Source organism: Quercus lobata, chromosome 3, assembly GCF_001633185.2.
Source record: "Quercus lobata isolate SW786 chromosome 3, ValleyOak3.0 Primary Assembly, whole genome shotgun sequence".
Lineage (NCBI taxonomy): Eukaryota > Viridiplantae > Streptophyta > Magnoliopsida > Fagales > Fagaceae > Quercus > Quercus lobata.
Window position 1 is genome coordinate 50,066,022 of NC_044906.1, and position 27,608 is coordinate 50,093,629.

General features: G+C 33.7%; 1 protein-coding gene across 8 annotated transcripts; it reads right to left on the bottom strand.

The window, feature by feature from the left end:
* Window positions 1-8,947: 8,947 nt before the first annotated feature.
* Window positions 8,948-26,312, bottom strand: LOC115982087 (putative pentatricopeptide repeat-containing protein At5g13230, mitochondrial). 8 transcript variants are annotated; one of them, XM_031104596.1, is made up of 6 exons: window positions 23,500-26,312; window positions 23,336-23,400; window positions 22,443-22,505; window positions 11,151-11,511; window positions 10,447-11,044; window positions 8,948-9,250 (listed from the first exon to the last, which is right to left on the bottom strand). In XM_031104596.1, exon 1 carries the CDS (start codon window positions 26,116-26,118, stop codon window positions 23,617-23,619), a length of 2,502 nt encoding a protein of 833 aa, XP_030960456.1. In that variant the 5' UTR covers window positions 26,119-26,312; the 3' UTR covers window positions 8,948-9,250; window positions 10,447-11,044; window positions 11,151-11,511; window positions 22,443-22,505; window positions 23,336-23,400; window positions 23,500-23,616. The 8 variants fall into 8 exon arrangements, with proteins under 8 accessions (XP_030960456.1, XP_030960460.1, XP_030960462.1 ...); XM_031104600.1 differs by having other exon boundaries at window positions 11,151-11,259; window positions 11,349-11,511; window positions 23,336-26,312; XM_031104597.1 differs by having other exon boundaries at window positions 8,949-9,250; window positions 10,447-10,756; window positions 10,883-11,044; window positions 23,336-26,312.
* Between the last annotated feature and the right edge of the window lie 1,296 nt (window positions 26,313-27,608).

Consider the following 27,608-nt stretch of genomic DNA (forward strand, 5'->3'; position numbering starts at 1 on the left):
TGGCCTAAAATAAAGGAAAAAATTAGTTTTGTGCTAGGCAAGAAAAGCTCAAAATTTTAAAAATATACCGGCTTCAAATTGTATCTTATACATCCTACCGCACATGTGATCACAAAAATGAGGTGCGATACAGTTATGATTTGGACTAAACTCTAAACCACACTGCACCGCATATGTGACCGTAAAAATGAGGTGTGGTGCGGTTATGATTTTGGCTAAACTATACTGGATAGTGCAGTGTTAAAAATGGCCCAAAACCACACCGCACCGCACCACGAACACCCCTACCATACCTGCTTAGGATTTCAAACCTTCATTTCCTATAAATATTGGGGCCAAAGAAACACTTGGGGGGGGGGGTAAGGAGAAGAGAAAGTGAAGGAAAAAAAAAATAGTAGAATACTTGAGAGAGTAGAAATACAAGTGAAGGAAAGGGAATCGGGGCCAAAGAAACACTTTGGGGTGGGGGGGGGGGTAAGGAGGAGAGAAAGTGAAGGGGAAAAAAAAAGTAGAATGCTTAAGAGAGTAGAAACACAAGTGAAGGAAAGGGAATCTCTTCGGAATTCTAAGGGCCCGTTTGGTTTAGACATGACTTAGTTTTCATAACTCATAACTCAAACTCAAAACCCATAACTCATAACCCAAACTCCACTATCACTCAAAAACTCTGAAATTTTTGTTTGGTAACAAAATCCAGTCACATATCTCAACTTTTAAGTCCATTTTTTGCCAAAATGGTGGAGCCCACCGATCAGTCTTTTTCAACTGTCTTCTTCTCTTACCCGCGTAACTCTTCACGAAGAAGATGAAACCCACACCCAAACCCAATTTCATCACCACCACCAACGACAAACCCAAATTCCACTACCATCAACACCAACAATAGCCACACACAAAAAATCCAAAAGAATGCACAGGAAACACACAACCACAACCAAAAATCCAAACCCACCAACAACCCTCAACCACAACCACAACCTCCCACAAAAAATCCAAACGAATGCAACAACCTCCACCACAGCCCAAGCCTCAACAACCACAACCAAAAATCCAAACCCACCAACACACAAATGCACAAGAAACCCAAACCCCAAACATAGCAAACCCAAACTCAAAATCCTTAGATTGGAGAACCAAATCATGAAATTAGACATAGAGATGAACCGATCTGGCAAAAGGGATGAGAAAGAGAAAAAACCACTGAGAGAGAAACTAATCTGGCAAAGGGAGAAAAGAGACAGATACAGAGACAGAGAGACAGAGATAGAGACAGAGAGAAAACAAAGGCTCGATCTGGGCTGAGCTTGAACTAATCTCATGGTGGCTTGTGGTGGTGGCTAGTAATGGCGATGACTGGTGTGGTGGTGGTGGCTTGTGGAGGAGCAATGAAGGTTCAGTGAGAAGAGAGATTTGGGTAAAAGAAAAAAAAATTAAGAAGGAGAAGAGACAAAAAGCAGAACGAGCTAGAGTGAGAATGCCAAACTAATTTTTGGAGAGAGAGCTTATGTGATGGGACAAGTCATACGGGTGAGTCTCATTATTTGCTTAATTCTACAAAAATCCCACTGAAACTCAATTCTCAAAAGCTAAAAACATCAAAAATTTGTTTTCAGTTTCCATAACTCAAACTTTTTTTTTTTTTAGTATTGAGTTATGGAAATTGAGTTAAGAAACTGATCCAAACAAACAAAGTTGGTGTAGGGCCTATAAAATTTGGAAAATAAGTGATGAAAACTGAAAATTGGGTGATGAAAACCCATAAACCAAGCACCCTAGCCCTGAGCTTTTCTTGAACGCTACTTCTATAACAAGAGAAATAAATTCATTGGGTTGAGTTAAATCTATAATTATCATTTTGACCCACTACACCTATGGTTGGCGGCCCATCCCAAATTTATTATAATATAAAAATAAAAAAATAAAAACTTTCATGTAACGAATTGTTAGACTATACCTAAAATGATCATGTGTTTGGCACTTTTACTATTTGTTTGTTTGGGGATTCAAAGTGAAATGTGTGAAACTTTCATGTTTCCATGTTGCTACTCGACTATACCTAAATGTTTCATTTAGCTTATTTTAAAATAAATTATTTGGCAACCCATGAGAAGGAATATTAGACATATTATAAAATATGATGTTGGGCGATTCATATATACTAAATAGTTTCAAATATTTGTTTGTATGTCTGGATATATATATATATATATATATATATATATATATATATTTGTTTGTTTGTTTGTTTTTACTTGAAGACATTAACCATTTTTTTTAGATAGAAGAATATTAAATATATAATGATATAATAATTTTTTTTTTTTATTTGTACATGATGGGAAAACCAGTTACAAATTACAATCTATGACTTATCCAGCCATTAAAATTATCAAAACTAAGCTTCATAACAAAACAAAAGATGATTTTTTAACACTCTTTGATTTATACATTGAAAGGGAACTGCTGCAAAATTTATTATAGAGTTAATAATAGATGATTTTCAAGATTTAAAATAATGTTGAATCCTGTCAATAAGCGTTAACTCAACTAACACCTCATCCCCTTGTAAGTGATAGGTGGATGGTAAGGTTGTTATTCAAAACTAATATGCCTCACAAACTAATCTCGTTTGAAATAAGAAATCCAATGAAGAATTTTAAACAATCCCAAAAATAAAATAAAATAAAATAAAATAACCAAAAATACCATGTCAATAAATCAATTATACAAAGAACACCTAGATTTGTATGTGGCCTTTCTTCTTGAAGAGAAAAAACATAAAACCAACTCGAATGAATTTACTATAGTAAAATCAGTTACAATATCTTCTCAATTTTATGTGTGAAAATTGAATGCACAACAAATACAATAATATCAAACCTCTAGAAATTAACACAACCTCATTTGTTATTTTCAGTCACTTGGGATACTATGTGAGTGTTTGGATAAGAATTATTATTGTGTCTGGTGTTTGCGTTTTGCTTTTTTTTTTTCTTTTTTTTCACACTTTTCAGCTTTTAGAGACAAGTTTTACTGTTCACGCACTGTTCATGTAACCCACAGCCACTTTATTCAGAAAAAAAAAATATATCAAAAATGGGACCCACAACACTATTCACACATTTAAAAATTATTTTACTACAGTGTTTTCAATTTTCAGTTTCAGTAAAAATAAGTTATATCCAAACGGACCCTATAACTACCAAAAGAACTCCTCCCTAGAGAAAAACTGAATTTTCTTAGCATTGTGTGTCTCACAATTAAAGAAAAAACCTTATTACTTTTCTTTACTCTCAGACATGCCACAATGTTTATTTTTTCTTCTCAGTAATGGTACAATAATCAAATTTTCATGCATTTTCCTTGATTTGTGGGTTAAACAAAAAGCCAAAACTTGTCTTTTTTTTCTTGCACTACCTCAAAAGCAAAAATCTTTTCTTTTCTTTTTTTTTTCTTTTCTTTTTTTGTTTTTTACCCTATGTCTTGGTTTCATGCTCAATCTCTCACTCTTCATGTGCCACCTTTTAAGCAAAAATCTCTTTTAGTTCACTTGATATCACATTTTATTGTTTCTCTCCTTGTGTTATTTCCCAAGCAAAAATCCATATTTTCCTCTCTTGATTTAAGGCTCAAATTTATGATTCTTCTCCTACCCTCATAGTGGAATCCTTGGGCCAAAAATATTAATGTAGAACTATCTATATATAATATTTGAGTTCTTATACCTGGACAAGGATTGTATCACTTCTTTGACAAGGAAAATTTTTTTTTTTTTTTTTTTTTTCCTCCCACACCAAGAAAACCTAAAAATAACCAAGTTAATTTTTTCATGTTAATCAAGAAAACCCAAATAGCTAACCAAGGCACGATATGAATTTGCAGTAGTTTTCCAACAATCAAGTTTATACCTAACTTTAGTATTAAAAAAAATAAAAATAAAAATAAAAAGGTTTATGACTAACTTGAGATCTACATCACATACAAAAATAACATTTTTCTTAGAATTTTTGGGTATACATCTATGAGTGGAAGTCCCAAATAAAAAATAAAAAATAAGTTGAGGAATTAACTTAACCTAATTAGGCCCAAATCCATAGGTTTAAGCTAAAAGGTTAACTATTGTCCCAATTTGTTATATTAATACCTCAATTGAAGTCTCCTCGATGTGTTATTTTCTCAAAAAGTAGTATTAGTACTAATTGTGATGTGTGGCAAGGTTATTACTTTAAGTCCTTTTCACAGTTGTAGTAAGGATAGGATGGCAAGGTTACCAAGGTCTCTTTTGCAATTAAAGCAAGATAGGGTGTGTGTACTTGACACCAGCACATTTATGCATTGCACAAGGCAAAGACCATAAAACCCACACAACTGATCTTGAAAAAAGGCTCAACAAATTTAGTATTGTCAATAATACAAAATCAAAAAAAGAACATGGTCCCCATGGATGGCATACAAAAGGCTTCCCATGGATGATGTACAAAAGAAGGGAAAAGCCCATAGGTAAGAGGAAGGTTCTTTAGCCCAAAAGGGGAGAGATCTCAAAACTCACATAAAAGTAATAGCTCATACATGAGAGTGAGATTGTTGAGTACACACATCAAAAGTCTCAAATAATAAAGACATAAAGAATTTGAGAAATTAATATAATACAATTGGATGAAAATGCACAAATTAAGTTTTTGAGATATGTGATGTTACTATATACTATATTAAGGTAGCAATGTTTGAGTCACCCCAGTACTTAAACCGGTCTCTCTTGTTTTTTCTTTTTCTTTTTTTCTCTAGAGGGATATAGCAAACTACGTGTAAAACTAAGAGAATAAAAAAACATTTGGAATGGCCAAAGCTTTGTTCAACCAATTATTTTCTGCATTTGAAAGTTTGAAACTCTTTTTTAATTCATCAGAGAAGCCCAAAGATGATCATTACCTCAAACAGGTTTTGTTTAAAATGTCCAGTCGTGGAATGTTGACCATTAAGCTAAAAATTATAAGTTACGAACTGGACTCCTAGAAATACAATTACCCCAAAATAATAATAAATAAAAACTATGCAAACTAAATGTGACAATTAGCAAACATCATTTTCATGATCTATTTTGATGGTACGGGTTATACATTGGCTTAAGACACTTCCCTGCAGAGATCAAAGTGAAATTCATTTGAAGGTTGACTTTGATTCAACTAGCTTTCTTCAGGCTTAGTTCATCTGAATTCAAGCAAACTCAATCTTAATCAATCTTGATGGACCTAACTTAATATTGAAATCTCATGAATATCAAGACTTTCAAGCTAATTTCACGCCTCAAGATCTTATTAGTTACGTGTCATAATTGTTTCCGTAGCAACTATGAATTTCTCTTTGAAAACGGATTCAGGACCGATGAATTTCGTACTTTAAGTTTCACAAGTTATATTCAAGTCCGATGAATTTTGTATGTTAAGTTATATTCTAGCTCCTAACAATTTAACAGCTGCTAGCTGAAAATTGACCAACATTCAGAGAATTTTGAATACTACTTAACAAGTATCCCTCCTTAATTTATTTTAGATGATAAATGATTTAAATTATTAACTCATACAATTTGCATTAAATAAAGGTTCACTAAGAACACAAATTAAGTAATACTATAATGCTTAATTATGAGCTACAAAGCCTGCTATGCACTTATCAATGATTCATTAGTTAACATACATATTCAAGGTGAATGTGTATTTTTTTTTTTTTTTTTTTTTTTTTTGTATACAATTTGACTTCGTTTTATAAAATACAAAATAAAAATCATTAAATTGAGTGTTTTTATTTTTGAAAAATTAAATTGAGTGTTAAATGTATCTTAGCTTAGTTAGGACAATATTCTTTTTTATGTTAGAGGAGTGTAATTCATCAACATTATTGATTGTACTCCTTTCTCCCAAATGATTAGACCATGTTTAACCCATGAACATATTTTTAATAGTAGATCCACGTTTTTCATTGCTTGAGAGAGAGAGAGAGAGAGAGAGAGAGAGGCATTGATGTGTGTTATGAGTATTAATGGTACACGGATACCCTACTAACATAAGTTAGGACTATTAATGAGTAATACTACGTGCACAACATTTTCACAACACAAAATGTGATACACGTCCTTAAAATTGATTTTATCAAGATTTAATGTTATAATAACTTCTACCATTATGACACTCATTAATAAAATTGATAAAATATTTCTAAAAGAGATTTAAAAATTTAATAATAGAATATTAAATTTCATATTAACTTGTGTTCTTAAGAGCTTTCTTTTTTTTTTCTTTTTTCTTTTTTTGAGAAGGTTCTTAGGAGTTTTCAAATGGAAAATTGTAGAAAACTCTAAGAATGCCATAAATGCGTACTTTTTCCTCTCACATAAATAAGGAGGGAGGTGTTCAGCCAAAAAAGAAAATGAGGGAGTATGTATATATTGTACTCCTCGAGTATTCTATAACTAATAAACTTTTTCCAAATTTTGGTTAACAAACCCATTTTTTCATCTCTTGAATAAACATCTTATATTGTGTTAGGATTTTTGGTGTTGAGTAACATGACAATTTATTTGTAGTTTTGGGCACTGTTACCATTGTTTTATTTATGGGTGTGATCAAGGTTGAAGACTGAACTTTTGTTCGCTGAAGACCTCAATTGAGCAAGAGGTCATGAAGGTTGAATAGGTTTCGGGTAGAAATTTTTGTTAGAAGCTCACCTGACCATTGGTCGAGCGAACCTATTATGGAAACCACTAACTTGGTTTTACACGGGATTTTCTAAAGCCTTCCAACCTCAAAACCACATACCTATATAAACCAAAATTAAAACCCTAATTAGAAGAGAGGAAGACAGTTGCACTTTAAAAGCAAAACAGAGAGAGAAAGAGATCGAGAGAATATCCTTGAGACTTAATAGTTCCAAACAACTAATCACCATAGTGTGTTGGATGTGCTATTGAAACAACAGAGACTACATTAAATCTGAGTCTTGGAATAGTAGAGAGATTGGTTTGCAAGTGGCATATCGACTTGCATAGTAGATAACTTAAAAGGCACAAGATAGAAGTCAACAATTGCTAGCAACAACTTGGAAGGCTTGGGTACAATGTCCAGTTAATTGTATGGGAAGTCCTGTGAATATAGTCTAAATCATAACAACCTTCTATAGTGAATTTGTTGTTTAGGATTATCCCTAGAATTAATGTTTTTATTATTTAGGGTTTTCACGCTGTGAACATATACTCTATGTGTGTGTGTGTTCGTTCTTTACCTTGTTGAATAACATTATCCATCTTGATCATTGTGCTTAAATATTGATTAATTAATTACCTAGTTAACATTTGAATTAATTGGTTAAATTTTGGTAGTTAAGTTGTGTAGAAGTATAAACGTAACTCTTAGATTGCCTTCATGTTAATGCTTGAAGCCACAAGGTCAAGAACCATGACCCGGTATTCAAAGGATTTAAGCCTTGGTTTGAGCTTAGCAATGATGGCTACGCTCAAGCTAGTGTTTTAAGTGATAAGGTCACGGTTTTGGTGGAGAGGGAAAGGAGACATCGTGGTCGAATTCAGCAGTAATGTAATAGTAGGGGGAGGTATCGATAACTTCAATTCTGATGTTAAGAGAGTGAAGGTCAGAGATTAGAGTGTTAGGGCACACCAAATGAGTTAGCTCTAGCTATGATTTTGAGGGGCAAAGTTGTGGGAGTGGTAGTGGTGGGGTGTACGAGGAGAGTGAGATGTAAAATAATTTTAGGGTTTTTACATCTATACAACTTGTTGCTCGTTGGTAATAAATAATTAAATATATATAAATAATAAAAATAATATTTAAATAGAATAAAAAATATAAAATAAAGAAGAGGGGGGGGGGGGGGGGGTTTGGTTGTTAGGAGTGAATTCAAACGATATGTAGCTAAAATAGAAAAATGACTTTCTAGTAAATATTTAACAAGAAGCATATTGAGTTCATTGTGAATGCTTTTAGGAGCCGACTCATTAACAAAATCTTTTGTTTCTTCTTTCTTTTTCTTTTTCTTTTTTTTCTTTCTTTTTTTTCCCCTTCCGTTTCTTTTCTTTTTTTCTTTTTTTCAGTCATTATATTTGATAACAAAAATTTATAACATTTCATCATATCCTCGTATTTTTCTATTATCTCACACATGCATCATTAAAAAAAATTAAATTGTAGTTATGGTATGCTGGTAGGTAAATTAAGGAGGGGTGTGAAATTACAGTGAATTTTTATCATGAGTTGAGTTGTAACCCTAGCTTTATATATATATATATATATATAATAGGGTTTTTTTTTTTTTTTTGAGAAAGCTTCAACCTATGGCGTCCGCTCCTGATAAAGAGCTATCATCAAACTAAGACACCAAAATATTGTCAACTTTATAATAATTACTCCTTACTATCAGATCAAAACACTAATTAATGTAACAAAATTTGTCTTTTACAACCCTCTCTTATTCACACTTCCGGTTTAATGCAAGGTTCAATTTGGTGCTTTCTAGTACTCGCAAACTTATATGAAAAGACAAAATTAATTTATAGTTGTTTGTTAATTGTTAATTTGGCCCACCAACTATTGCTTGTATTAATTCTTCCCCCACTAACAAAATCAAGGCAATTTCAACTTTTCCTTTGGTTATGTTAAAATTCTTAGCAATATTATCTTACTTAACCAATGGAGCACATCGTTATGTCCACATTTATCAACACCATTTATTATTATTATTATTATTATTATTATTATTACTCATTAGAAAAGATAGGATTCAAACTCAATTTCTTTTCAAATGGCCGGGAGAGCATGTAATGCCACTAAATTACAACATTCTTGATTACAACATTCTTGAGTATTACTGCTAAAGTTTGATAATTGTAACTTGATTTTGAAACTTGGGGACAATATTGTCACAATTAACAGTTGAGATATCAAATCAAAGTTTGTCCGGTAATTAGAGGGCCAAATTAATAATTTAACATAAATCTATTTTATTATTTTGCACTTGAATGTCCTTTTTGGTCCAGGAAACAACATAAAAAACAAATGGGGCCATAATGAATCAATGGTCAAGCACTGAATCATCTGCATGGATTTCATTTTATGATTGCATGCATTTACATCAGAGAAGCACGATTGACATTTGACCCGAGAAAGAGAGAGAGACAGCCGAGGAGCCCACCGCCACTCCTTTGGAAGATTGTTATCCGCCCATCTCTGTATTTGGGAAAAGTCTGTATAATCAAGCACAAAAAAGACTAGAATCAAGATAATGTCAGCTTTAAATTTATCTAAAATTGCAATTATTTTTTGGGCTTTTTCTTCCTCTAAACATTCCTCTTTGTCCGTGATGTTAGGCTTACAAGCGTTAAACTTAAACATGTATGACAATCAGTCATCAACTAATGACAGGCATCCTAAACCTGGACTACTCGTTAAAGAAAGAACCAAATAAGCTTATGGTGATACATGCTAGATAATATTATCATCAATTTCTATGATGTACAAACATATAATGAGTACTCTCTCAAAGAATATATTTAGAATATTGTAAAGGATAAATGTGAATGTAAAGAGTTTCATCCAAAATTTTGGTCCAAATATTATCTCAAGAAAAACAATATGATTATGTTAATTTCTTTTTGATATGGTTATGTAAAATTTGATGAGTAGAAAATATATAAAAGTTTAATATGAATAATTAATTTATTATAAAGAAATATTCTATAAACCTTTTTGATTGAGTGCATAGTTTTTTTTTTTTTTTTTTTTTTTTTTCCCTTCAGTTAAAATAATTGAATATAGAAACTATTTTAAAAGCACACAGATGCATGCAAAAAACACATCAAAATTGATTATAAAAACTTAATGGAATGAAACAAATTGATATGGATTTTTGAATAACATGTTACATACGTACATATTCCCACGTTTAGAGTTTAGTAGTAGGAAGGAATGAAATAACTATAAAAGAATGATTATATTTCATTCCATTCTCTCCTAAAAGAAGGAGAAATCAAGAAACACTCATTTAGTGAAATATTGATTTTGTTCCTAATGATGTGATGGTAAAATTATATACTTATTTTCTTTTTAATGATTCTTTCATAAACTTCAAAACACACTAGAGAATTAATAATATGTTCTATTCTATTAATTCCTTTCCATTTTATTATTATTATTACCATCATCATCATCATCATCATCATCCTGTATTGTTCTTTTATAAATTCACATGGTGATACGTAGGTCTTCCCTGAACACTTTTAACTCGATCACTATTGAGAATCCTTATTGCCATTTCAGAATGTTAAGTCGGTGAGTTAGCTTTTAGGTATGATTAGAATGGTCAGCATAACTTTTTTTTCAATCACAAAGAAAAGAAAATGTTGACAACCAAAACTGAATCTGTAAAGGGTGATAGAATCACCTTCAAAATTGTGTTACTTGCATATGGATAGTTGACTCAACTAAGCCTTACACCTTGGTAACTGCATATTTAAGCCTCACCCCATGTCCTCTTGTTCTTCAAATAGCTGCTTTCAAGTATATTAAAAGGAAAAGAAAACAGCTGACCACCCCCCCTTTTTTCTCGGGTAGTGAAAGTTGCGCATCGCTTATTGCACACAGCTCGTACACACTGCCACGCAGGCTGAAAACATGATTTCAAGGGAGTGTGTACGACAGGATGCAACAAACTGTGTGCAATAAGACTTACCACCCCCTCTCCAATGCAGTCACTGCTTTGAAATAAGATTACAGGAGAGTGCAAATTGTATATTACATTGATCTTAAATAGAAAATTCACTTGAAAAGGTACATCACAAAAACAACCATCTAGCAAATCATAGTGAAGAAGGGTGTACCTCCATGGTAGCTCAAAACTAGGCCTGTACTATCAGTTCTATAGCCACAAAATTTCCATTGCGGATTTCTTTTTTTGGGATGGTTACAGCAACAGGGGAGTATATGTTTACTTTAAGGGAAAGTGCCAAGACAACCAAATGCAGCATTCATTCTTATTCAATCTGCAACAAAAAATAGAGCCATTAAATTCCAGAAACACCCAAATGCAGCTTCAGTGTATAAGTGATGAATAATCTTTTCTGAAACACTGCAGAAGATGAGACTCACCAGATAACCATTTGTAGAAGAGATTATAGCAAGATTTTCTAGGTGACTTCAATCAATCACCAGGATCTTTACATTCAAAGGAAGCTCAATCACACCCGAAAATTCTAATCTGGTAAAGGAACTTATGCAAGAAATTTTCAGTTGCAAAGGTCAAACACACAAAGATAAGTCATCACAATGGCCAGTTGTAAGTTTTACCCAGAGCTACCGTTGAGAATATTATTTCTGCTTCTGCAGCTGATCTCACCAATCTCCATGCAGTATATTTATAGACTGCTAGCAAAGTATTAACCCCATTTCCTATAGCTATGATTTTTACATTCAAAGTATAGAATTTCCACAGTAGTCATTTATCGGCAACCTGAAACCAAAACACATACAATAAGTATATTTTGATTGAAATTATTTTGCAGTTTTGGAAAGATACAGTAACAACAACAACAAAGCCTTAGTCCCAAAATTTTGGCGTCGGCTATGGATCCTCAACATATTAGTTAGGGTCAGTCACATGTATTATTTTCCTCCATTCTATTCTATCTAACAGTTTCAGAAAGATAGAGGGGAAAAAAAAAACAAAAGACAACTTTTGCTTGCAATTTGAGCTATGATAGAAAATGACATATCAATAGGAGACAGGGAAGGCTATTCTGAAAATTACAGCAACTCATGAAAAGGGATCACATGGATGAGGTTTAGGCCAACTTTTAGATATGCTATGGACAAATGGCAGAACGTTTATAAAATGTGGCATGTTTAATTAGTGAAATGTTCCTAGAGAAGTGAATTGACTTACCAATGGTACAAAACTGAAAGATTTTTATAAAAAGATAATGAATAGTATATAATTTTTTTCCACAAATTTAAATCTTGAAATATATTTTAGTCTTGCTAATTTTGAAAGCAAGTATGAGTATCTTCATCAAGTCTCTGACAAGGACAGTTTCCTACTTTTATCAATGAGCAATTTTACAAGAAATAGTTCTGGAGAACAAGTATGTTGCTGATATGCAAACATTATAATATGTTATCAGTTGATTTTAGGAAACATACACTCTAATTCTCTTTGAAAGTGATAGGTGAAAATCTAATACAATTTTTTACTCCACTTTAATGCTCCATTTGAGGGTAGATTAGGACTCAAAATATTATTTTTATTGGGTGAAATATGCACAGAAGTCAAATAGTATTACAAAATGGATTGAAATAGTTGTATAATTCAGGTGATAGTGGCAACTATGGAGTAAAAAGAAAACGTTGTAGTTGGCTTGTCAATTGTGTTTTGCAGCTTAACCCTACCAACAAACTAAATTCTCTGCTCTGCAAGATCAACCGTTGCTTTCCAAAAGCTAACATTCTATTAGTATAATGGAAATAGTTATAGATTTTTTCTTTTGGAGCAATGCAAAAGCACTTCATCCGTAATAGATTACAAACAAAACTGCATTCACTAAAGAATATTATCCATGAAGAAATGCCCAGACGTATAATATTCTGCTTAAACATAAAGATAACAAAGTTCTACCACTAAATCTTGGCACCATTCCTTAGAGTAAATATGTTACCTTAGATATAAATCACTTGTCTTTAGTTCTTAGAATTGCCACCACTCATATTATAATCTAATTTCTGATGAAAACTGACACTTGCGTGAGGCTTAGTAGATAGGGTAAATTAACAGTAGTAAAGTAGTATTAAACATTGGTGGCTGTTAACATCTGGTGTTCAATATGATGTACATGCTCTATTTCCAACCCTTTGACCAAAAGACTTGAAGACCTCTGGCCTCTGGTCCCAGCCTTGAAACCAATAGCAAAAATATGAAGCCTCCCCTTTACTACTGGCTATTGATAGAGGAGAATTTAGAATATTCTATATATTTTTGGGATAAGATTATTCTAAGCTTGTTATCTTGCCAAGTATTATTTTTTCACAAACCATTACCACCTACAACGTAACCAACAAATATTAAAGATTAAAGTCAAAATGTTGATGATTTTAGAAATCTTAATAAGATGTTTTAAGTTTTTGGAAGATCATGGTCTTAAAAACCACAAATCACTGCATATACTGAAAGTGCGATATGACACCATATATTGCAATTAGTGAACTGTGACAATTGCACTTGCAGTGCAACAATATGCTGATATATCCACGCTATTTTCATATATCGCAAAAAATAATCCCTACCTAGTGAAATATGTAAGATGCAAGTTTGTGTATTCAGTCAAGGATTGAATCATTCAACTCTTCCTTTTTCTTTTCTTTTTTTGAGCTAAGATCCCACATATATTAGATTTTTTTTTCCCCTGCTTTTTGTTAGTGAATATTTGATGTGAATAACTGAATATGAACTTATGTATATACATAAATCTATGTATATTATGCAAGGACAAACATATGTAGGCAGGTATGCATCACTGAAACATCTAAATGATATTATAATATCTTACAAATAAAAGAATAATATATAGTAATAAATTTCTGCAAAAAAAATCATCACTGCAAATAGTATGAACATGAGCATGAGAAAGGAAACAAGAATAAAAACAAATATGGCTCAAAGTACGCAAAACATCCATCTTAGTGTAAACATGACCAACTTATAAATAGGGTGTTAGAAGACATCCCCTTCCACACGCAAGCTTGATGGTGACAATGACATCGCATGCCGACAAACTCACAGAATGAGAATGGCATGCTGGTAAACTATGATGACGAGTACGAATTCAACATTCATGACTATGAAAAACAAATTTAAAAATATAGGGCAATATCCCACCATCATTACAGGGTATGCTTTATTGACACAACTTGTCGTGCTGATCAGGTAAGCTGAGATCCACATTTATAACCCCCCTAAACCATCCCCCACCCCCAGTGCACCCTTCCCCCAAAAAAAGAGAAAAATAAATAATAATAAAAAATAAAAAGAAAATAATAATAATAATAATAATAATAATAAAGGGAGTATATTGGGGGAAAAAAAAGCATTCAAGGGAGAAAGAAGTTTAGAAGGTGAGAAATCGAACTCAATAAAGAGGAATACTCAATCATGTGCTTACTTTACATATATATATATATATATATATATAAGGAGTACTCTGTCACTTAAACCTGCTGTGCAAAAGATCTTGAAGAGAGATGCATGATGCAAAAAGAATATTCTAGTTTAGTCTTTTTTTTAATTTTAGTAGTCAACTGTAAGTTGATTGTTCAATTGAATTTTATTTTAGGTCTTAGTAGTTAATTAGGTTAGTATTTTATTTAATTTCCTAGAGTCCAGGTTATTTTTGTAATTTAGTAATTGGCTTTCCTAAGTTAACTAGAATTAGGATTTCGCTTTAGTAGTCTATATAAGCATGTTATTAGGTTTGTTTTAGTAGTCTATATAAGTGTATTATATTGATGGGGATTTTTCCAATGATGTGGTACTGACTTTAGCCAACTGAAGTGCTGACTCCTAGGTTTGTTCTCTCTTGCTTGGCACTGACTCCAAGTAAGCGTAGATGTTGAAGGAACATCAAATACCAACAAAACTTAGTGTTGAAAGAGAAGTACAAGTGCCAAGAGCTATTGCTTCAACGTTGGTGGAGCAAGAATATACTATAGAGCCTAAAACAAGGTGAAATATCTAAACCATATGTAATAGATTCAGCCTGTTGAAGAGTCAAATATGTTGTTTACCACTGAAAATGAAGATTTTCCACTACTTAATGAGAAGAAAGTTTAACAAGAGAGCAATAAATTAGAGGGTGCACATGTTGTGAAAAGTGAACTTGATGCATCTACTACATCAACCTTCCATGGTGCATGAAGTTAAATATTTTGACGAAGTGGAAAGGACATATACAATGGTGCTCTATGTGCCTAAATATAAGGTTGTATTATTTGCAACACTAATTCCAACCTGAGACAAATTTAATGATGTGGTGGAATGCATGGCTTCTATGTTCTTAGTGTTGTCAAAAGTGATCCAAAATTTGGTGCAAGTGTCAGATGCCAGATCTCGTATCCCTCAACACTTTAAAACTCAAGATCAAGTTTTCTCCGACCAGGGAACAATGATGCAGGACATGCAAAGATATTCTTATCCTAATGATGCAGGACAGTGGTGGGAAAATAGTGATAAAAGGGGAAAAGAAGATAAATTGGACAAATCCTAAGCTTTACCACCTAGAATCTGCCTGACATCCTTAGGCATCTCCACCAAAGGGTGTTTGGCATCACCACCAAACAAGAGAAAAACATTCATAATTTAGTTTTATTTCAAAGGAAAGTTAAAACAATAAATTCTAATATAACTTTCAGCGCCCTTCAATTTGCTGTTGCATCCGTTTTTTGCTTTTGTCCACGTCCCCAAGGGAGGAACCATGAATTTGACTCCTAACTGTTTTTTTTTTTTTTTTGATAAGTAAGAAGAGAATATTATTAATAAAAGAAAAGCAAGAGAAACACAAAGAGTTCACAGTAGTGAACAAAGGAAAAAAAGAAACAACAAGACAAAAACAGCCCCTAATCTATTCTAATAGAAGAAATAAAATCTGTAAGGGTAGAACAATCCGAGAAACCCCGACATTGAGACCAATCAAAGAGGGTCCTCTGGCAAAACCCTAATAACTGAACCACAGTTTTCCCCTCATCCTCAAAAGCCCGTCAATTCCGTTCAGACCAAATAGTCCACATTAAACAGCCTGGGACCAAATCCCAAATATCAAAACTATACTTCCCAAGCCAATGAAACCAACAAAATAATAAGTCCTCAACTGAACCTGGCATGACCCAATCGATCCCAAACAACCGAAGCATATACATCCACAAAGAATAAGCTATCGAACAAAAAAGTAACAGGTAATCCACAGATTCCGCATTACAACAGCACAAATAACAACGATTCACCAAAGAGCAACCACGAAGCATAAGATTATCCAAAGTTAGAATCTGACCATGAACTGCTGTCCACATAAAAAGAGCCACCCTTTTAGGAACCTTAACTTTCCAAATACCCTTCCAAGGGAAGGTGGAAGGAGCTGCATTTCGAATCTTATGATAGAAAGACCGAGTATCAAACTTCTCACTACCATTAAGATCCCAACAAAGCCTGTCACACCCTCCACCCCTAGGGATTCGGGTTTGGATGAAATGAAGAAGGGAGTAGGAAGCCGCCAACTTCCAATCATTGAATTCCCATTGAAATCTTAAACTCCACACTCTGTCATTATCACCCACTGAAGTGAACTTATAATCTTTTAAACTCTAGTGATTATATAAATGTTGTCTAGTTTGATATTAGGTTTGTACAACAAAATAAATAATTAATTAAAAAAAAGAACTCGATATCTTTAAAATTTATAGAATCTCAACAATGATATTTCATAGAATAAAATTCAATTATTATCATCTTCATAGTGAATTATTAAAATTTTCATTGGCAATATAAATTACTAAGTTTTCCACCAAAGTGAATAAATAAACTTCCAATGAAACCAATGAAGTCTTCAAAATTATGAATGATTCAAAACTTGAAGAGTATTGTTAAGAAACAAATGCAATTGAGAAAAAAGTACATTATTTCTATAATTATTGGTCTGTTAGTCAATTCTTTTTTTTTTGTTTTTAGAACATTGTTTGAGAACTTGAAATTTTTTTTTTGTTGGGGGGGGGGCAGCTCCTAATTTTGTAATGAATCCTTTAGGAATTTTCACTAATATATAGTAGAAAAAATTGTTTTAAATTTTTGTGGGGGCAATGTAGTTCTGCCCCTGCACGTATCTTATAGACCAGCAGCCAGAACAAGAAGACTTATATACAAGATCTACATTCATGTTTACAATGCAATGATGCTATTTTGCACAAGTAAAACTATCATTGCATACAACAAGAATTAAAATGCAATGGTTAAGTAGGACAAATAGAAACAAAGTGATAGAGGACAAGGGGGAACAAAGAAAAATCATGTATAGAATTCATGGGTCAGATCTCGTAGCGCTCAAGTAGCTTGGATTTAGAGGAATTATAGTTAGGGTTTTGGTTGCGGAAAAGAAAAAAGCTGAAAATAATATGGATTATAGGCTTTCTAATAGGGAAAAGGAATAGTAGGTGTTAGAATTGGTTGATTAAATGATCAAATTTATCATATCCCAAAAGCTTAAGCTTTTGGAACAATCAATAACATAACATGGTATCAAAGCAAGAGGTCCTAAATTTGATCCTTGTCTCCTCCACTCTACTTTCCATTTAAATTCCCACATGTTAAGCCTCACCTATTAAAAAGGTAGTTTCAACCCACATATGAGGGAGAGTGTTAGAATTGTGTGGTTAGAACAATCAGTAATTTGACAATAGGATGGGGATAAATAAATAAATAAAAGATTTGGCTTCCTGTTCCAGGGCTGTGAACAGTAATGGGGCTGTTTAAAGGTTATTTGGGGTTATTGATGGATAGGTAGCTTAGGGTTTTGAATTTTGAATTTTTTATGAAGGCAGTGAGAAATTCAATCTCAATTTTATTTTTATTTTTTTTTGTGTCAAAGATAGTTTTGTAATTTCCTAATTCTTGGACATGGGCCACTAGGTCTTATTTTGGATTTTAGGGTTTAAAGGGTGACAAACTCGTGCGTTCCAAGGGTTTAAGTTTTAGGGAATTCAAAAACAAACAGGGGAAAACAATAAACTTCTAGGCTTCACACTTTAAGATTTCCTTAACATCACACCTCGGAGAAGGTCACACAAACCTCAAATAATGCTTCAAAACCTCTTAATTTAGAAAACTTATACTCCTTTCCCCTCTCAAATTAAACTATAAAAGCATTACATCCCTTTAAATATAAAATGAATACCTATTCTTGTAGAACTTGGACTTCTTAAAATCCTAAAAAGAGTTGGACCCCTTGGGCCTTTACTACTAAGACCAACTAAAAAACAACTTTAATAAAATTCAAAAACTTATGGACCATTGATACAGCCCATTGAGGTGTTCAAATAAGAATCTTGATTTCTTGAAGTGCGTCCATAAACACTGAATAAAACAATTGAATTTGAATTTTCTTTCTTTTATTTGTCTAAGGTATCAATGATGATAATGATACACCCACCAAACTAACTAAACCGTTGAACCATTAAACTTTCCAGGTATGACAAAATCAATATCTTGAAAAGTTGATGTATGCAATAGAGCTTTTTGCTTTGCTAAGCAACATGAACTTGGGAATAAGATGCTTCGACCTTTATATCCTTCACTTTTGCCTTGTATTTATACATTGATTGCTCAATTTCAGATTCATTAGCAATTTCCATCCCTTTAGAGTCTTGTTTTATTATAAGATCTTCATTTGTTTCAGCTTTGACCTTATTGAGAATGGTAGTTGAGACTGATTTCTGCAATTCCAATCCTTGAACAAATGGCACTTTATAAATGCATTGATCCTTTATCATATTTCCATTTATTGTCACTCAAAATCCTCTTGCTAATATGCTTGTATCTCTCCTATGTTACTAGATAACTTGTACCTTTGACAAAATCAACAGCTACATATGACATAAATATTTCGATAATTTTTTCAAAAACAAATCAATGCAATTCTTGGATATATTAGCTGGAATTCGAGGCATTTCTCTAGGATGGTCAGCTAATGTTTTGGTAGCTTCTGTTGCTACAACAGAAATTATAGGTTCTGGTTCTTTGCCTTTATCTTGAAACTTCCCTTTGCCAAGCAATTCAGAAACCTTCTTTACATCAGAAGTTTCTGTTTTTGATTCTTTCTGTTTTTGGGCTCTCTTCATGCTTTTTAAGCATTTGGACATCCTGTTTAGCTTTTTTTCTTCTTGCTGTTCAAATTTTAGACCAGGCTATTCTAGCATTTTAGAATGCTGTCTTTGAAATTCAGCTTTTCCTAAATATTGCATATTCCTTTACTTTATGATCAGATCTAAAACTTTTGTTATCATTTCCCACATGATAGTTGTATCAATAACTTCTTGAAGATTAAAATATTGTAGTAGACATCTTCTCTTGAATTTCATATCTCATCCCACACTTAAATTGAGCAATTGTCAAGTGCTTGCATTCAACAACTCACATTTGATAGTTAGTTTACCAAACATTCTAGCATAATCAATCACTAATAGATTACCTTGTGAAAACTAACAATCTCATCATAAAGTCTTAGTTTAAGTCAATCTTGAAAAATCTTTTCTTAAGATGCATCTGTCACTCCAACGCATCGTTGAAGTCACGTAAAATCTATAACTATGTGAAATGCAACCTGCTCTGATACTAAAATATAGGACAAGGGTGAACAAAGCAAAATCATCTGGCAGTGCTTGGGCAGCTTGGATTTTGAAGAGTTAGGGTTAGGGTTTGGTGGGAAAAAAGCTGGAAAATGATAAGGATTATAGGAATATAATAGGGAAAGTAAATAGTAAGATTTGGGAATGAAACAAAAGGAAAAACCAAGATATGGAGTGGCGTTCAAGGTCTGTGAAAAATAACATGTGAACAGTAATAGGGTGGTCTAAGGATTATTTGGGGTTATTTGATTGGTGGGTGGGTTAAGATTTTGAAGTTTTGGATTTTAGGGTGACAAACAAACCTATATATATATATATATATATATGTATATATATTTGCAAGGGTTTAGTTTCTGGGAATTTAAAAAGGAAAAGGAAAAAACAATAAACTTCTAGGCATCACACCTAGGATTTCCTTGGCATCACAACTTAGAGAAGGTTGTATCAGACAAGCCCCAAATAAAGCTCATAGCCTCTAAAAGTTTGGAAAACTTATTCTCCTTCCCTCTAAAATGAAGGAATTACATCCCTTTAAATATAAAACTAATACCTATTCCTAAAAGAAATTGGACTTCTTAAAACCCTAATAAGAGTTGGACCGCTTTGGCCTTTACTACTAAACCCAACTAAATAACTACACTAAAATAAAATCCTAGAATAAGACCTAATGGACTATTACTACAGCCTGTCCAGTGATTAGGAAATTACAAAATTTTCCCTGACACTTAGAAATAAATAAAATAGAGATTGAATTCTCACTACCTGCATCACAAAGTCAAATCAGATTTAGATTTCATGGGTTGGACAGCTCTGATTTTGAGGATTCATGGTTAGGGATTTGTGGAAAAAATGCAAGAAAATAGTAAGGAATATAGGATTTCAAATGGTGAAAAGGAATAGTAGGATTTGGGAATGAAATAAAACAAAAGGCCAAGATCCAGGGTTGCTGTTCCAAGGTTGTAAATAGTAACCCAAATAGTGTTTTGATTCTACATGAGGTATTTTGGGCTATTTGTTGGATGGGTGATTTAGGGTGCGAAGTTTGGATTTTAGGGTTTAAAAGGTGACAAATCAATGCATATTTGCAAGGTTTTAAGCTGCTAGGAATTTAAGAACAACAAAGAAAAACAATAAATTTTAAGGCTTCACTCCTAGGATTTCCTTGGTACCATGTCGGAGAAAGTTGTATCACACAAACCTCAAATAAAGCGTCATACCTTCTGAAAATTTAGAAAACTTATTTTTCTTCTCTTGAATGGAAAGCATTGCATCCACATTAATAGATGACTAATACCTATTCCCAGTACAACTTGGACTTCTTGAAACCCTAATAAGACTTGGACTTGGATTCCTTGGGCTTTACTACTAAGCCTAAACTAAAGATTAATACCTATTTTTCTTTTTTCTTTTTTCCTTTTTCCCTGATTGCTTGTTCAAATTTTACAGCAGATGTTCTAACTTTTTCGAATGTTGTCATGGAAAATCAGCTTTCTGTCATACATATGGTGGATTCCTTCACTTTATGATTAGATCCAAAAACCCTAGTGATAGTTTTCCACACAACAGTTGTATCAATAACTTCTTGAAGATCAGAAAACCTGTAGAGTGGGACATTTTCTCTCAAATATCAGATCTTAGCCAACACTTGAATCAAGCAATTGTCATGTGTTCACATTCAACTACTCCACATTTGATAGTTAGCTCATCAAACTTTCTAGTATAAGCAATTACTCATACATTACCTTGGTGAAAACCATCTCATTGTAAAGTCTTTGTCTAAATCTATATTGAAGAACCTTTTCTTTAAGCGCATCTGTAACTCCTTCTATCCCATCATTGAAGGCATGTAAAATCTACCACCATGTGAAAACATATGGTGTAACCCACTTTGAAACCAAAATTGATGTAGGAAAAAGGAGAACAAAAGAATTCCTAAGTCAGGTCTGGCAGGAATTAGGGTTAGGGTTTTGTGGGAAAAGGCCAGAAAATAGTAAGGAATACAGGGTTTCTAATGGTGAAAAGAAATTAGAAGGATTTGGGGATGAAATAAAGGAGAAAAGCTAAGGTCCGGGTTGCTGTTCCAGGGTTGCAAATGGTAACCAGTGAACAAAGTTTTGGCACTTTGTGGGGTATTTGGGCAATTTGATGGATGGGTGGTTAGGATTTTGAAGTTTTGAATTTTAGGTTTTAAAATATGACAAATCAATGCGCACTTGCAAGGTTTTAAGTTGTTGGGAATTTAGAAATAGAAAAGAAAAACAATAAACTTCTAGGCACCGCACCTTGGATTTCCTTTGAGAACGTTATCACACAAACCTCAAACAATTAGATAATTTAAGCAAGAATAAGCTTAGGAAAAGAAATATTCCCATCTCAAAATATTTGAAAGTTTGCAAAATGCCATGTGTTTTAATGAAACAAAATATACATAACAATATTCCGAAAATACTGTTAGGTGAACCATGTGTGCTTGGAAATACTCTGCACTCATACCCATCACTTGATTTTCAGCATTTTATGAAGATTATGTTTATTTTGATTCTTAAAATCTGTGTCATTTTCAAACTTTCATCTATTGTGGGACAAAGGGGATATAAAGTCTGAAATCCTTGAATTGGTGCAAAATTCTAGATCAGCTATATTTATTAGTTTTTTAAGTAGCAGAAGAAAATTTCTTTCAGAAAATGAACGGTGAGTGATGCATTCATCTAGGTCAGTCATGATAAACTGTTAGGGAATCCAAATAAAAGTATTAATACTTTGGTTTTTGGGGGGGGGGGGGGTTGATGGAGGCTCTCAACGGATCTTGAATCTGGATTATTTTAGGGAGAAAAGAACTTGCAGAAACCAAATAAGAAAACCATACCAGGTCACACATATTGAAGTATAAACAGTAGACCACACTAGGAGTATAACCAAAGGTCTTATGAATTACAGAAAAATATTTTATATATAAGACCACAAGACAAGAAAGCAAAATGAGCACAAACAACAAACAAGTCATACCTTCACACCTTGTCTAGTACATCTTGTTAGACAAAATCCCATTCATCACATTGGACATCACAGCTGCAAATAAAATAATGGTGTAAGCCTTTAAAATTGCATCAGAATCAGGTTCTAGCACCCATCACTATGAACTCTTGTAAAAATAGGACAAAAGAGCAAACTTTGATCCTTGATACAGTGATGCAGCACATGCAAACTAGCAAAACTTGACTGCATAAAAATTCAAATGTAGTGTTCTAGACAAACACAAATACACTAAAATCAGTTCAACTTATTGATGACGCTGGAAATTTTCACTTCATTAGACGGTGGGCCCCTTACAACTCTAAAATGCAATAGGATCAAACTTTAGCTATATTAAGAGCCAACTGTCATAAAGCCAATTTACTTATTGTACTTAAAGGTTTTAGTCTCTGGTTGGGGCTTTCTTCCCTTACAATGACAACTAGTATTCAAACAAGTATATTCCTTCAATTTAAAATCCCAAGTTACTGGTATTGTTGTAATAATGGTAAATGTCACTGCCAATAACTTCACTTGCAAATATCGCAGGTCAAAGTCCTTCCTAGATATCAATAAGGTAGGACCGCTATATGAGAAACAAAACCAGGAGAGGAGTCCAATAACCAAATCTCAGTCTATTTAACTTCAAGTGCATAGACCATAACTCAATAGATAGAGTAGACAACCAAATTAGGAAGTATATGTACAAAAGAGATGATTACCCAACATATAAAACAATACAAGAGATATGATTCCCGACATATAATACAATTTTTGAGACAGAATGTCATCAATGAAGGACTCATTCATGAACTCCATATGTCACTGGTCTACACATGAGTAATTGAAAATACATTACTAAGTCTTATAATCAGAAATTAACTCACTTCTTTGCATTATTAAGAGACTGCTATTTTTCCCCTTTTTGGCTCTTTTGCTTCTCTAGTGTTTCCTACTAACCCAACATAGAGTAGTCAAATAACTGCAGATCAATAATCAAATGGTTGTGGCAAAGCACTATTATCCTACATGATAAAGGATGCAGAATTACCTAGAAGACAGCAAGTTCTTGCCTGCTTCTTACCAATGAACCTCTGTAATTATGACTCCATGAAGAAATACAAACCTCAGTCTTTCAAGAAAGGTAGATCTTGTTAAAGACCTACACTCACCAATAATCACCACAACAGCAAACCCCATCCTTAAAATGATGGAACCGATTCATGTCTCTGATAATTATATCTCGCTGCACAACCTTTGATATTAACTTCATTGCAGCATGACAATCCACACATATTCGGAGGTTTTTAATGATACGAATAGGGCTCCCAGATGGCATTTTTATTAGCCCATAAGCAAGAGCTAATCTTTCACTATGTACCCATAAGAGATGCTCCTTTTCATCATCATCCACATCAACCAAAACTGCATTATGGTTAGGAACATATCCTGCCTTCCTAGTTTTCATTTTCAAAGATTCCAGCATCCCATTAATTAGTTTCATTTCAGGATGTGAAGTATCTCCAACAGTGAAATAATGAACTATTCCCTGGTTCTCAATCCAACTGAGACCTGGTTCCTTCTTTACTCCTTTCCTATTCATGTTTTTCCTAACTGAAGCAACATTTCCCCACCTCCTTGCAGTGGCATATATATTTGACAATAACACATGGGTTGCTTCATCTTGGGGTTCCATTTCAAAGACACGCTGTGCAGAAATTCTACCAAGCTCAACATCATTATGGATAACACAAGCCCCAAGCAAAGCACGCCAAACCATAACACTAGGCTCAAATGGGATTTCCTTAATCAACTTGAAAGCCTTATCAAGATGTCCTGATCTCCCTAGAAGCCAGACCAAACAAGTATAGTGCTCTATACATGGTTCGATGCCATAATCCTGCACCATAGAATTAAAATAAGCTTGTCCTTGATCTAGCAGCCCTGCATTGCTACAAGCTGACAGAACGCCAACAAAAGTTAACTTGTTTGGTTTACACTTCATATCCTGCATCATTTCAAAAAATTTTAGAGCCTCCCTACCCAAACCATGCGTAGAATATCCTGAGATCATAGCGTTCCATGAAACTTCATCCCGTTCATTCAATGTGTCAAATATAGTACGGGCATCCTTAATGCTCCCACACTTAGCATACATATCTATTAAAGCATTACCAACAACAATATTCTTGTTATAAATGGTTTTGACTGTCAAGGAATGGATCTGGACTCCCAGATCCATGGCTGCCAGACTAGCACAAGCTCGAAGTACACTAGAGTATGTCACTTCTGTCGCACACACTTGGTATTCAAGCATATCTAAAAATAACTTGAGTGCCTTCTCCCCATCACCTGACTGCACGTAGCCAACAATCATAGTGTTCCAAGTAACATCATTTCTGTTTGGCGATTCCAAAAATAGATCCATAGAGTCCTCCATCCTCAAACACTTAGCATAGACATCCATGAGGGCATTGTAAACAAACCCATCTGAGTTGAGACCAACTTTGAGTACATGAGAATGGATTTGCTTCCCCAAATCTAAACCTTTCATAGTTGCACAAGCTTGCAGAAGACTAGCAAATGTAAACTGATTAGGTACAACAAAAGCTTGCCTCATTTGACAAAACAATTCCACAGCTTCTTCACACCGATCACTTTGAGCATAACGTGCAATCATGAAACTCCAAGGAATCACGTCTTTCTTAGGGATCTCCTCAAATGCCTGCTGAGCATCATCAATGTCTCCAGACTTCGTGTACAGTTCAAGTAATGCAACACCCACATAAAGATCCTGCTCATAGCGAGTTTTCAATGCACACCCATGAACACCCTTTGCCGCACTAAAAGCCTCCAGTCCAAGACAGGCCTTGAGCACACCAGCTAAAGTAAAATTATTTGGCTTGAACCCAATTATCCTCATTTGAGAAAAGGCTCCTAATGCCTCTTCAAAACAATCATTCTCAGAATAACAAGCTACCATCCCGGTCCAAGAAACCATATCCTTACAAACAATCCCATCAAAAATTTCACTAGCATTATCAACTTGCCCACAAACAGAATAAGCATCAATAAGAGCAGTCCCAACAAATGCATTAGAGTGATGACCAAGCTTACAAACACAAGCATGAAGGGTCCAACCTAGCTCACCCCATCCCATACTCACAAGCAACTTCAAAATCGCAGAAAAAACAAAAGGGTTAAGCTCGTGACCCTCTCTATGTAACCTGGAAAACAACTCCACGCCCTCAACGAATCGCAAGGACTGCGCGTATCCCTGAATTAACGTAACAAATGAGATCGTGTTTCTCTCAGGCAATTCGTCGAACAGTTTAATGGCATCACACAACAACTCGGATTTCACATACATGTTGAGAAGAATGTTGTATCCGAACAAGTCTAAACAGCCACCTCTTTTCAGAATCTCAGAGTGGAGAGCCTTCCCTGAAGTTGGGTCACCGTTTTGGATACAATCTTGAAGCATAGTGGCATATGCGTGAGAGTTGAACTCTGAGCTTGGAAGCTCCATACAAGTCGTGCATTGCTGGGTCAATTGGGCCACTTGGGCTGAGAAATAACGTTGTGAGAAGCATATCCAAGCGTTGGATTTTCTGCAATGTGTTAAGAAATTTATACAAGGCAGAGTTCTGTAACTAAACAATCTGATCATGCGCCTTGGAGATTTGGGGTTGGATTCTCAATCTCACAAATTCAAATCTAAAATTTCTAAAAAATAGTAAAAGAAAACATATGAATAAATAACAATAGTAGACCATATGGATGGTACTCTTTTGGCAAAGGTTAAAATGGGGCTTCAAAATCAAAGTTTGTAAAACCTAAGGTGCTTTATTAGAAAATTGAACCAAACATAAAGGATCAATATGAAAATTTTGAGAGGAAAAAGGTCAATATGGAATGAATCAAACATGAAAGAACAAAATAAAGCATAATTTCCCCAATAAAAATCTTATAATATAACAAAATGAAAACAATTAAACCTTATAAAATTGGACCCGAACCAGATGACTTGACTTTAACTCAAAGAAAAATACTCAACCTAACATGGGATTAGAGGCGTGCATGGGTCGGGTTGAATCGAGTTAAGGGGATTTTTTGACCCAACTCACCATGGTGGGTCAAAAAAAAATTCAATCTAACCCAATCCATCACATAAGTCCGACCCAACCCACATGGATCGGGTTGAACCTATGGGTTTGACAAATTTTTTTTATTATTATTATTAAATTGAGTAGAAAAAATATAAATATAAACGTATTTAAAAAAATCAAAAGATTAGTATCAATGTAACTCCTTAAAGGCAAACAATAGTAATAATTTACTAGGATTTGTGTGAACTAATTAGCTTTTATATAGGATAGGAAGAGCTAGTTATTTTAAAAAAATTATTAATTATATAATATATTTTATATATATATATTAAGTATATGGGTGGGTCGGGTCGGGTCGGGTTTGACGGGTTTGGAATCTTATGACCCAAACCCAACCCGACTCGCTATCAAAAAAAATTTTGTAACCCAACCCAACCCGCCAAGCCTAAAAACGAACCCAACCCGGCGGGGTTGGGTCATGTCGGTTTTTGCAGGTTAGCAGGTTGGCTACACACGCCTACATGAGATTTTTTGACCAAGAGTGAAAAACAGGTCAATTTATTCCCAGTCAGTTTAACTCTAGGTCAAGGTAGGTCAACTTGTGACTCAATCTGACCCGTTTTTAATTTTTTTTTTCCCCCCACATATTAAATTTGGATGAGATATTACAGTACATTCATTTTTCACAAGCACATTTAATATTAATGGTATTTATTTTTTTGAGAAAACAATATTCATGGTAATGATATACCATACTTGAAAACAAATATACATGGTCTAGTTCATTTAGTTTTTATTTTTGGACAAAGTTTATTTACAAACTTACTCAATATCTTTTTATTAGAAGTGAATTTTGAGGAATCTAACATTAGATTACATTTTCTTCTTATATCCTCCATGCTTGCAAAATTTCTAAAAAATTAAAGATCAATAATTATGTCATCAATAAATTGTTTAAATTGCAATTTTTTGTAGTTTAAAATTATGCATAATATATAAACTTACAGATCATATAGTAAATAATATCTGATTGACACAAAATTTGGCATGT

Excerpts from the sequence above, each read along its gene's own strand:
- LOC115982087 (XM_031104602.1), bottom strand. The coding sequence starts at position 26,118 with ATGATCAGATTGTTTAGTTACAGAACTCTGCCTTGTATAAATTTCTTA.